The 12,500-nt window shown below is 40.2% G+C and overlaps 1 protein-coding gene across 3 annotated transcripts in view; it reads right to left on the bottom strand.

Annotated features, from left to right (window-relative positions):
• The window catches only part of LOC143021434 (alpha-(1,3)-fucosyltransferase C-like), a 19,294-nt gene that overhangs the window by 6,679 nt on the left and 115 nt on the right, over positions 1 to 12,500 (bottom strand). The window contains exons 1-2 of one of the 3 annotated variants that reach the window (XM_076178894.1): positions 12,323 to 12,446; positions 6,162 to 6,221 (exon numbers count right to left, since the gene is read on the bottom strand). Coding sequence is in view for 1 of the 3 variants with exons in the window: in XM_076178893.1 (XP_076035008.1) it covers positions 12,323 to 12,464 (142 nt within the window). In the remaining 2 variants the exon portion in view is untranslated. Of the gene's footprint in view, positions 1 to 6,161; positions 6,222 to 12,322 lie in introns of all 3 variants that reach the window. The other 2 variants (XM_076178895.1, XM_076178893.1) reach the window with 2 other exon arrangements.

The raw sequence follows: 12,500 nt of genomic DNA, 5'->3' as shown, positions 1-12,500 counted from the left end.
GAAACATAGATGTAATAGAGGAAACTATTCGGAAAGGTAAAAGTATTAAAGTGACCGAGTGCAGACATGCTTTAGGAAGACAGCAAATGATATGTTTGAAAGATAGAAATGAAGAAATAATTAAATGTAGAGACAAAATGGTAAAAAGAGTAGAAGAATTTTACCAAGAGCTTTACTCGTCGAAGACCGTAGTTGAGTCAGTAAATTCATGTGTAGACGTTAGTAGCGTACCAGATATTACAAAGGAAAAAGTAGAATTTGCTCTAAAAACTATGAAACGTGGAAAAGCACCTGGGGAAGATGGTATATCAATAGATCTGTTGAAAGACGCAGGTAAAATAGTTCATATTAAATTAGCTCAGTTCTATACCCAATGCTTACGTCAAGAAAGCGTTCATGATGCGTGGTGTAATGCTATAGTTATTTTGCTTCATAAAAAAAAGAGACCAGAAGGACCTTAGTAACTATCGACCGATTAGCTTGCTATCAAACGTATATAAAGTATTCTCCAATATCCTTACAAATAGACTAAGTAAAGTTTTAGGTGGAAACCAACCGAGAGAACAGGCAAGCTTTAGAAGCGGATATTCAACTCTAGACCATTTGCAGGCGATAAACCAACTAATCGAGAAAATGACAGAATACAATATACCTCTGTGTTTAGCTTTTGTAGATTACGAGAAGGCCTTTGACTCGGTAGAACAAATAGCAATACTAAACTCGCTACGCAAGCAGGGTACAAACGAACAGATCGTAAGAGTTTTAGAAAAGATTTATGCGAAAGGTACCGCTATAATTCGACTACATAAAGATACAGAAAAGATCAAGATCGAGAAAGGAGTACGGCAAGGCGATACAATTTCACCCAAACTATTTACAGCTTGCTTGGAAGATATTTTCAGAAGGTTGAGTTGGGAAAAGAAAGGTTTGAAGATTAATGGCGAATATTTGAACCACCTAAGATTTGCGGATGACATTATTCTTATTTCAGAAAGAGCAGAAGACTTGCAAGATATGCTGAGTGATCTAAACAAGGAAAGTCTCAAAGTAGGTTTAAAAATGAATAAGAGTAAAACCAAAGTAATGTTCAACACGAAAGTTCAAAGCAAAGAGATTGTAATTGATAATGAGAGTCTTGAGGAAGTTGAAGAGTATAATTATTTAGGCCAGATGGTGAAAGTGACGGAAGATCACGATAATGAAATAAAAAGACGCATTACAATTGGTTGGAAAGTGTTTGGTAAGTATAATAAAATCCTGAGAGGCTCTCTACCTTTATGTTTGAAACGTGAAGTTTACAATTAATGCATTCTACCAGCAATAATTTACGGATGTGAGACTTTGAAGCTGACGAGGGCGATGGGAACAAAACTAAGGACTACACAGAGGAGAATGGAGATATCAATGATGGGAATAACGCTGAGAGACCGAAAGAGAGAAAGTTGGGTGAGAGAGCAGACTAGAGTGAAATATATTGTAGAGGCAGTAAAAGAGAGGAAGTGGAATTGGGCAGGTAAGTTGATGCGAACGACTGATGAGCGATGGAGCAAGTGTGTTACTGAGTGGACGCCGCGAGATAGGAGTCGTGGAAGAGGGAGACCAGACAGAAGGTGGAGAGACGAGATCGAGAAGTTTGCAGGAGTGACGTGGCAGAGGATTGCACGGTTGTGTGATTCATGGAATATTATGAAGGAGGCCTTTGTTCAGTGGTGGACTCAGGATGGCTGATTTGATTTGATTAAATTAAGGTTCAAGATGCCTGATATCTATTACATTGTGAAACATATTTGGAATTTAGGACGTTTGGGCCAGAGGACAAGATATATTTTTTTTCTGTAGTGAATTATCACTATCAGTATAATACATACATACATATACCAAGGCTTTTTCCCCCTTACCAGGGGGGTAGCCAAAAAGGACAAGGCACAAAAACATTCCCACCCATTTCATCCCCAAAAACACTCCACACCCCTCCACCCTCCCTCCCATCTTAGCACCTCCTAGATGACGGGTCATCCCTGCACCCTGTCCACTGCCCTGGGTCAGAAGCAGTGTCGCAGGACACAGCACATCCACAGCAAGGCCGCTACATTAAATCGGCAACCCCCCCTCTCCGTCCCCCCATATAAAGGAGAGGACGGGGAGAAATCCCATCGGGTTGCGTCAAAAAATTTTGCTCACACACACTACCTCACCCCCATTCCCCCGTTCAATCCACCTCATGCATCACAACATTTTCCATATACAACCATTCTCCATTCACCCCTGTCTTCTGTCCTCTCCCGTCCTTCCTCAACCGACATTCCCCTCTTCCCCAAATCCATCCATCTCATCCTAGGACGTCCCCTCATGTTCACTCCCTCCACATCTGCCTTCCATACCTCCTTTACTAGTCTTTCTTCACTCATTCTTTCCATGTGTCCAAACCACCCTAATACTCTTTCATCAACCCTATCTCCCAGCTCCCTTTCCACCCCTGTTCTCCTCCTCACCTCCTCATTTCTCACTCTATCCAGCCTAGTAACCCCCATCATACTTCTCAGACACTTCATCTCAAACACATTCAAGTTCCTTCTCTCTTCCTCTCTCATGTTCCATGTTTCTGCTCCATACAGTGCTGTTGGCACAATCACTCCTTCATACAGTCTCCTCTTAGCATCCATTCCCAGATTCCTATTCCTCATTACACTTTTTAAACCACCAAGGCATTTACTCGCTTCTCTCAATCTATATTCTACCTCCACCTTCACTCCACCCTTTCCTGCCACATTTGCACCCAAATATCTAAAACTATCCACTTCCTCCAGTTGCTCTCCCTTAATGTTCACTTCCAGTCTACTGCCACTTTCACCCCTTGTACATCTCATCACCTTACGTTTACCCACATTTATCTTCAGCTTTCTTCTATCACACACTCTTCCAAACTCTGTCACCAGCTTCCTCAATCCCTCCTCCGATCCTGCCACAAGCGCAGTGTCGTCCGCAAACAACAGCTGGCTCACCTCCCACTTTTCTCCATTTTCCTTAACCATCTCCAATCCCTGACCCACTACCCTTGCATTTACCTCTCGCACCACCCCATCCATGTATAAGTTGAACAGCCAGGGTGACATAACGCATCCCTGACGAAGTCCCACCTTTACCTCAAACCACTCACTCTCTCCATTTCTAATCCTGACACAAGCTCTACTACTTTCATAAAAACTCTTGACGGCTCCGAGAAGCTTTCCTCCTATCCCGTATATCCGCATAACCTCCCACAGTGCCTTTCTGTCTACCCTGTCGTAAGCCTTTTCCAGATCCATAAAAGCCCAGAAAACATCCTTCCCCTTACCTATAGCTTTCTCACATATCTGTCTTACCACAAAGATCTGATCTACACAACCTCTACCTATCCTAAACCCACACTGTTCCTCACCAATTACTCCCTCTGTTCCTCTCCTAATCCTCTCAATCAAGATCCTCTCATAAGCCTTCCCAACTACACTTAACAAGCTAATCCCTCTGAAACTACTACATTCACACTTGTCCCCTTTTCCCTTGTAAAGTGGAACTATACACGCACTCCTCCAGTCCTCTGGCACTCTACCTTCTCTCCAGCAAACATTAAATAACCTCACCAACCAGTCCACCATCACTATACCTCCTTTTTTAAGACATTCTGCATGGCATCCATCCAGACCAGGTGCCTTACCTGCTTTCATCATCTTAACTGCTGCCTTCACTTCATCCTTCCTTATTTCTCCTCCATTTTCCTCACTCATCACTCTCATTTTCTTAGCATTTCCCACTGCAGCTATCTTTCCCTCCCTATCCTCCTTCACATTTAGCAACTCCCTAAAATATTCTGCCCATCTTCCCCTTACTGCCTTCTCCTCCATTATCATCTCTCCATCTGCACCTTTTACCTTTTCTTCTCTACTTGATTCGCCTCCTCTTCCTCTCTTAATTTCTTTCCAAAACATCTTTTTATTACTTTCAAAATTCTCTGTCATACTCTTACCCCATTTTACATCTGCTCTCCTCTTTGCCTCCTTTACCTTTTGCTTTACTTCTCTTTCCTTTTCCCTGTAAGTCTCATATGACTCCCTCGTCCTACTTTGTAACCAATCTGTGAAAGCTCGCTTCTTCTCTTCTACAACCTTCTTCATTTCCTCATCCCACCATTCACTACCCTTCCTTCTATTTCCTCTATTTCCTCCCATCCTTCTTGTTCCACACACCATCTTTGCACACTTTGTGACTCCCTCCTTGAACCATCCCCATTCCTCCTCCACACCTACCTCCACTCTATCCTTCACTCCCTCCCACTCCTCCTTCAGCTTCCTCTTGTACTCCTTCTCCTTTTCCTCTTCGTTTAGAGAGTTCACTCTAAGCACCTCCCTCCCTTTTGTCCCTTTCCTCTTCCTCCATCTATCCTCCACTCTCAACTTACCTTCCACCAGAAAATGATCTGATATTCCCCCACCCTCTCCCCTTAGCACATGTACAACCTTAACTCTTCCTATCATAATCCTATTTACCACTACATAATCCATTAACGCTCTATCTACCACCTTTCCCTCCACCACCCTCTCCCATGTGTACTTATGCTTGACTTTCTTCCGAAACACGGTATTTGCTATCATCAACTCTCTTTCTAGACACATTTCCACCATCAACTCTCCACTACGATTCTTTCCTGGAACTCCACATTTCCCAACCACTCCATCAATTGGCTCCTTTCCTACCCTAGCATTAAGGTCTCCCAGTACTATTACATTTACATTTCTCCCTAAACCCTCTATGCACTCATTTAAATCTATCCAAAAGGCCTCCCTTTCTTCTACATTCTTCTCACTGCCAGGCCCATATGCACTTACAAAAACCCACATCTCCTTTCCCAGTTTCACCTTCATCCACATTATCTTTGAGGAAACCTCCTTCCACTCCACTACACGTTTACCTATCTCTTCACTTACTAGTATAGCCACCCCTTCCCTCCCTCGCCCTCTCTTCACTCCTGATAACCTACCACTTACACTCCCAAACTTACAATCGCCCTTCCCTTTCAGCTTAGTTTCACTCAAAGCCAACACATCCATCTTTCTTCTCACAAACATACTACCTATCTCTTCCCTTTTACTCTCATCTGTACCACATCCACGCACATTAAAAGACCCAAACCTTAGGGTGCTGGACCGAGGCCCTCCAGCCCCTCTTATGCCTCTGCCTTTTTTTCTAGGAATGTGCCCCGTAGGGCTACAAGGAGAGGGATGCCTAGTCCCAATCCCTGTCCCTCTTTTTCTCGCCTCCTACGATCCAAGTGGGAAACACTTGGTGGCAGTATTCTTTTCCCCCACCACAGGGAATTCCCCCACCATAGAAAAAGAAAATACTCAGAGAAATGGTACAGTATAGCAACAAGGGTTGGGGGACAGCATAACGGAGGGACAGTCGTAGTATAAAAGTGTCATCATTTTTCTATGAACAGAGTTTTCCTCTATCATAGACAAAATAATGTGTGACTCTGGTCCGTAGGGGCGCCCCATATAGACCCTAAAGTATCGACTGCATGCTACTTTGCCACAGTAACAAGCAGCCAATACCCCAGACGTGGTATAATATTTGCTTATATTTAAAAAGTAGCACACATGAAATTGATATGATAGCTAAAGGTTGTGCTGCTTACAGAACAAAAATTGGTATTCTTTTTTTTATTTTTTTTTTATCTGTTTGGGGGATATATCATTATAGAGAATCACAAACTAACAGATTTATTTTTTCTTTAAACTAAATCCCATTGTAAACTCAGCAAGTGAACTGAATTCAAGATTGATAACTTAACTGCTAATAAACGAATAATTTACTTTGCAGTTTTAAAATGGTAATAATATTTTTCCACAATAAAATAAATCTGTCCTGAGAGTATATGAGGCCCTCATTACGGGGGCTGGACATTCAGTTGTGACTGAAACAACAGATGGTGATGATAACAGAAATTATCAAGATGCCTGCAATCTTCCCAGGAAGATAGGAATCTATACCGCGTCTAATAGACAGTTTTATCGAGTTTACTCTTCCCATAGCACTTCCACTGTTTCTTGGGACATTAAATCAGAAACAACTTGCCCAGGTCGTACTCTGTCCCTAGAACTGATTTCTTTAATTTTTATACGGACCTTTGTTGCACCTACGGAATTCGTATCTGGCTCGTGACTATGTTTTGTCCTCTTGATTACCTGTGTCGTTTGAAAGATAAAAATTTATTGAATTAGATACTCGTAGAAAATTAGTATTCATACTTTGATGTAGTACTAATACTTATAAGATATCTGATTGTAAAATATAAGATTCAGTATTTCATCTGAAACAATAAATTGACGAGTTGTAACAGGTTAATGGCTACACCTGTGGCAGGGAATGTAAAACCTTTTCGGGCTTTCTTGATTTATTGTAGTGAAAAGATATTTACAACATGGGGATGTAATCAACTTCGAGGAGAGTCTAGAAGTAGGGGAACAAGTAAGATTTTAAGTAGTATTACTTACCGATGCAAGGTAGAATGCCGGATATCATGATCTTACCGATACTACGCTTTGCCTTTAGCCCATTAATCAAACGTTTGTTTTTATTCATCACTTCTTCCCAAGCTTCGTTACTAACTCTCTTAATCCTTCTCACTGCCAGGCCCATATACACTTACAAAGACCCACATCTCCCTTTCCATTTTTACCTTTATCCGCATTAACTTTGAAGAAAACTTCCATTCCACCACTACCTTACCTACCTCCTCACTTACTAGTAGAGCCACCCCTTCCTTTCGTCGCCTTCTCCTTACTCCTTACACCCTCCCCACTACACTCCCAAATTCAAAACCTCCTTTTCAATATATATATATATGCATGAGAAATCACATAAACTCGTGATTCTAAATATGCGGAAAAACCACCAAGGAAAAAGAAAAACGGATGACCAAGCGCTTTCGTCTATTCAGACATCCTCAGGGTATACCCTGAGGATGTCTGAATAGACGAAAGCGCTTGGTCATCCGTTTTTCTTTTTACTTGGTGGTTTTTCCGCATATATATATATATATATACATACATATATATACATATATATATATACATATATACATGAATCACAATGGCAAAAGCCGACAAGACTGTGAGAATAAACACCTTGTGAGATCGAAACCTTTATTGGTACTACGTTTCGCTTGTTACAGCTTTTTCAAGTACAGACATGACACACACTCTGAGCACATATAAGCCAACAGGGAAGGAACTGGGAGAGGTTATCAGGGAGGGTGGGTGGTAGGTGGAGGGGGACGGGGGGGAGGAGGGGGACGGGTGGGACTTGGTGGAGACAAAGGAGGACATTTCGGACAGTTTGTTGAAGTGGACTAAGGGGGACATTTCATACATTTATTTAATGCGGGTAATAGATGGATGATAGGAGGGGCGATGTTAAACATGCCTCTGTTCTGCTCAATAGTTTTGAAGCTTTGAATGGCGGCCGCTTCGAGGCATTTTCTCCTCACCCTGTCTGGTTCACTAAACAGAAGTTCTGCGTTATCCCAATCCATCAGGTGGTCGTTGGTGTTCCGGTGGATAACACAGGCATTGGTGGTGATGTTGTTCCGGGAATCGTAGCGATGCTCCCGGATCCGGGTCTTCAGGTCACGGGAGGTCTCGCCGATGTACACTTCAACAAACTGTCCGAAATGTCCTCCTTTGTCTCCACCAAGTCCCACCCGTCCCCCTCCTCCCCCCTCCCCCTCCACCTACCACCCACCCTCCCTGATAACCTCTCCCAGTTCCTTCCATGTTGGCTTATATGTGCTCAGAGTGTGTGTCATGTCTGTACTTGAAAAAGCTGTAACAAGCGAAACGTAGTACCAATAAAGGTTTCGATCTCACAAGGTGTTTATTCACACAGTCATATATATACATATATATAATTCCGACTGTCGTCCCCGGATTCGAACCTGGGCTCGGGAATTCTCACTGCCGTTGCCTTAACGACTGAGCTACTGACCCTATAAATTCACCAACCTGGAAGTTAACCTACTTCCCGAGGAACTAAGTCGACTGCTAACTGCCGTCCGTACTTATTATTTTACAGTGAACCAGGGCTACTTAGCTAGTGGTTAAGACTGGTACGTTTCCTTGATGGACTTGTCGCCGTTGTCATACCTGAATAGAATCACCAGTGACGGTGATGTCGATCAAACAATTCCGATTGTCGTCCCCGGATTCGAGCCTATATATATATATATATATATATATACATATATACATATATATATATATATATATATATACATATATATATATATATATATACATATATACATATATATATACATATATACATATATATATATATATACATATAATATATATATATATATATACATATATATATATATATATACTATATATGGTTCGTCGTATGGACATGTTGCTGCCTCCGCTCGCACCGCTTCACGCAATTAGTTATATTCTGATAATGAAGATCTATATATATACCGGTATATATAGATCTTGACAATATGGCTTATTGTGCCATTAAGGGTTGTGGCTCAAATCAAAGAGGAATTAAGGCAAATGTTAATTTTCATCGTTTCCCTGCAAATACACACACACACGCACATGTGAACGTGTACATATATAATCACACACGACGGTATCTCCCCTTCCCGTAAAATACAAGTATATAAACACACACACACACACACACACACATACACACACGCACACACACACATACACACACACATGTGAACGTGTACACATATAAGCACACACGACAATATTTCCCCTTCTCGTAAAATACAAGTATATAAATACACACACACACATGCACACACACACACACTGATAATAGCAATGAGCTAGAGAGATAACGGGGGGAAAATATAATAATTCCAGTCTTCCTTGGCGTTTCACAGTTTTCTTCAGTGTTTCACAAAGAGAAAACGGAAGCAGCCAGATGACGTCAGAAGCTGCGCAGAACGGCTCAAACGGTTAGACCCGGTGTATATAGATCTGATCTATAGGGTGCCCAATGGTCCACGCAGTCATTATGACGGCACCCCATATAACTATGAGGAATTTCTCTGTTTGCCATCAGGGACGTGCCAGTTAGCAGTGGGTCCTGCGACTGTGTGTTTGAGCTGCTTTTTGTTCTAATTTAATATTTTTACCATAACATGAATAACTCCTTTGCTCTGATTATGTATATTCCATTTACTCTAATTGTATTACTACTGTATACTATGACCTAGAAAAATCTAGTCGTCTCTAATTCACTATAATATACTTGCAATATAAATTTAATTTTAATTTTTAATCGTGAAGAAATGTCCCACGATAGAGGAGAAATGTCTCCATGATGGAAGAGAAATGTCCGTGACTAAACATAGCGGAGGAGAAATGTCCTAGATCCAAATGAACCTATACGAAGACGTGTGAAACAAACCACAGAAAAAAAAAACAACGCCAACAGTGTCTCCAAAAGATATGCCGTGAATCTAATAATGGCCGAACGAGTTCATGCAAGTATTTGGTCGTCATTGCAGTAGCATTAAGCGAGTTCAAATATCGATTATTTACTTTTATAAAGTCCCTTCAGCAGATATTAATGTACACAAATTTAAGAACAAATTAAACTAGAGAAAACAAATATTTGTGAATAGATATTTATGCTCCATTCCATAGGAAGCTAAATATATTAATCGACAAACGATCGTTTCAATTGAAACGGTGTGCATGGTAAGCGAAAGAATTTCGTGTGACAATTGAGCTCTCTAAAAACAAGACCTAATGTTAACATGAATGATTCACAGAAATGCGTTAATTCTCCTTGAATTTACATATCATACTAATAAAAATAATGTGTTAATTGTCCTGTAATTTATACCAATGATTCACTGAAATTTGTGCAATTCACTTCAATTCAAAGGATTACAAAGGCGGAGCATGCCGACAGGAGACCTTTTGGTCCATATCTAGGTCGGATGCGAAAAAATCATAATAATAATAAAATAATAAATAAAAAATATAATAATGTAAATAACAAATAAAATACATAAATAAATGCATAGGTATAGTTAAATAATAAACAAACAGGTAAACAGTAAATAAGAATAAATTGACATAACTAATGATAAATGAAAATCAGACAAATGATAACAAAACAAAAACAAATAATATAAAATAGATTATAATCATTACAGCATCTTGCTTAGGTGTTTATCTAAATGATTCTTAAAGCTACGAAATTAACTACATTGCACTACCTGTGCAGGAAGTTTATTCCATTCATTAACTACACGGTTGGCAAAGTTGTTTCTACCTACTTCCAAATTGAATCTATTTCCGGACAGTTTGAGACCATTGTTTCTTGTCTGATTCTCATTCAATGTGAATATTTTGTCACTTTTGATGTTGTCAATTCCCTTTAGAATCTTAAAGACCTGTATCAAGTCACCTCTGAGTCTACGCTTTTTTAGAGAAAACATATTCATATGTTTTAGTCGATTTTCGTATGATTTATTTTTGATATTTGGAATCAGTTTTGTGGCTCACCGTTGTACTTTTTCCAGTTTGTCAATGTCATTAATGAGATTCGGTGACCATACGGAAACAGCATATTCCAAATGTGGACGAATTAACGATTTATATAGCTTGTTAATGAGTGATGGACTTTTGAAATCAAAAGATCGCGCACTCAGTCCTAGAATCTTATTTGCTTTCTCAGAGGCTGAAATACACTGCTTGGATGATTTGAGGTCGTTACTGATAATTACGCCGAGATCTGTTTCACTATCCACTTTTGTTAACGAATTTCCAAATAACTTGTAATCGTACTTACTGTTATTTTTACCTATGTGCATTACCTTGCATTTACTCGTGTTAAATTTCATTAGCCACTTTTTTATCTAGATATCAGTGTCATTCATTCAATATACGACCTTTCTTCATCAAATTTGTTCTAATACATACTAAGTGATTCCATGCTTTCAAGACTTGAAATGGAATGGGTGGGAGCGGGCACACGCCCTTCGACCCGGCTACCTCACTTATAGATCATTCTTATTCCTTCAACATATTAGCTTTCTTTGTCAAATTTGTTCCAATACATACCAAGGTTCTGTATCTTAACATAGATAAAATAACCTAATCCTCATCAAAACAAAACCCACAATGCAGCAGCATCATGAAAGGTTTATATTCTAGTACTAACTGAACAAACACAAGAAAATACTCCATCTATATACCAAGAGCTTTTTCGCCCTTATAAGGGAGATGGTCAAGCCAAAGGCACGCACCCACTTCCACCCATTCCACTACCATCCACCACCCTCTCCCCCTTCTCATCTTAGCTCCTTATGGATGATAGGTCATCCCTGTATCCTGCTAACTGCCTTGGGTCAGAAGCAATGTAGCAATACACAGTACATCCATAGCAAGGCAGCTTCACTTAATCAGCGACCTCCCCCTCAATTTTTTTTTAATAATAATAACAATTGTTGTCTGAGTTTCACCAACTGGAAACCCACAACACCACAGTGGTTGGAAACAGTCACTGGGCCCTCCTATAAATCTGTCCAGGAAGAAAGGTTGGCCTGATATCTGTGCTATATCAACGTTGAAATATTTTTATGGCACTGACTGGCGAGAGGAAGAACATGGGAGTAGATACTATTTGTCATTTCTCTTTACATGAAATAGTGAAGGAAAGATATCTGAAGCTGACAAAGAGATACTCTGGGCCTGGTGCCCGACTCTTTGGGCTACACCTCTAAACGGAGGTGAGGATGTTGACGGGATTCAAAGACAAACATCGGAGAAATAATTCTTCTTGGCACTCGTTTCAAAAAGACCTGCAGGTTTCCATCACTGGTCCTAGCTAGATTCTATTATATACCTAAGGTTCTAACAGTATAACCAGGATAACAAAAGCTAAAACCTGTGACTTTGGCATGTGACATGAAAGACTTAATATGCCTAATACCATTTATACACTGTCTCCAATAACCAAATTGGTTGATTATATTAGGAGTGTTTTGTCCCAGGGGTATTACGTTCGGGTGGGTTTTGTCAAGGTGTGTTTCGTACGGTGGTGTTTTGTCCTCACAAGACGTAAACCAAGATTAGTGAAAAAGCACACGCACGCACGCACTAATAACACGATAACATTCCTAAATCTTAATTAAATCACCAAGCGACATCCAGTTTAAATTTACAGTGGATCATCACATATAGTTTGCCAATGCACAAACACTGAAATCATGATAACGGTAACAATAATAATAATAAAAACATATTACCTGTTGCTTGTCTCGGAGAAAGTTTAAAGAAGTAACCAGTTGTTATAATGAGTACCGCGAAACAGCAAAGAAAAGCCTTGAACGTTATCATTAGTCTCCGTAGACTGGAAACCCTGCGAAACATACTGCCTATGGTGTACATTTCGCCTTCCCATTCCCCGGTCCGAAGATAACTGAT

The sequence above is a fragment of the Oratosquilla oratoria genome, chromosome 42, assembly GCF_046742065.1.
Source record: "Oratosquilla oratoria isolate Oo_2021 chromosome 42, ASM4674206v1, whole genome shotgun sequence".
NCBI classification, from domain to species: Eukaryota; Metazoa; Arthropoda; class Malacostraca; order Stomatopoda; family Squillidae; genus Oratosquilla; species Oratosquilla oratoria.
The sequence above is the reverse complement of the archived record's forward strand: the minus strand, read 5'-3'. Positions and strand labels throughout refer to the sequence as shown.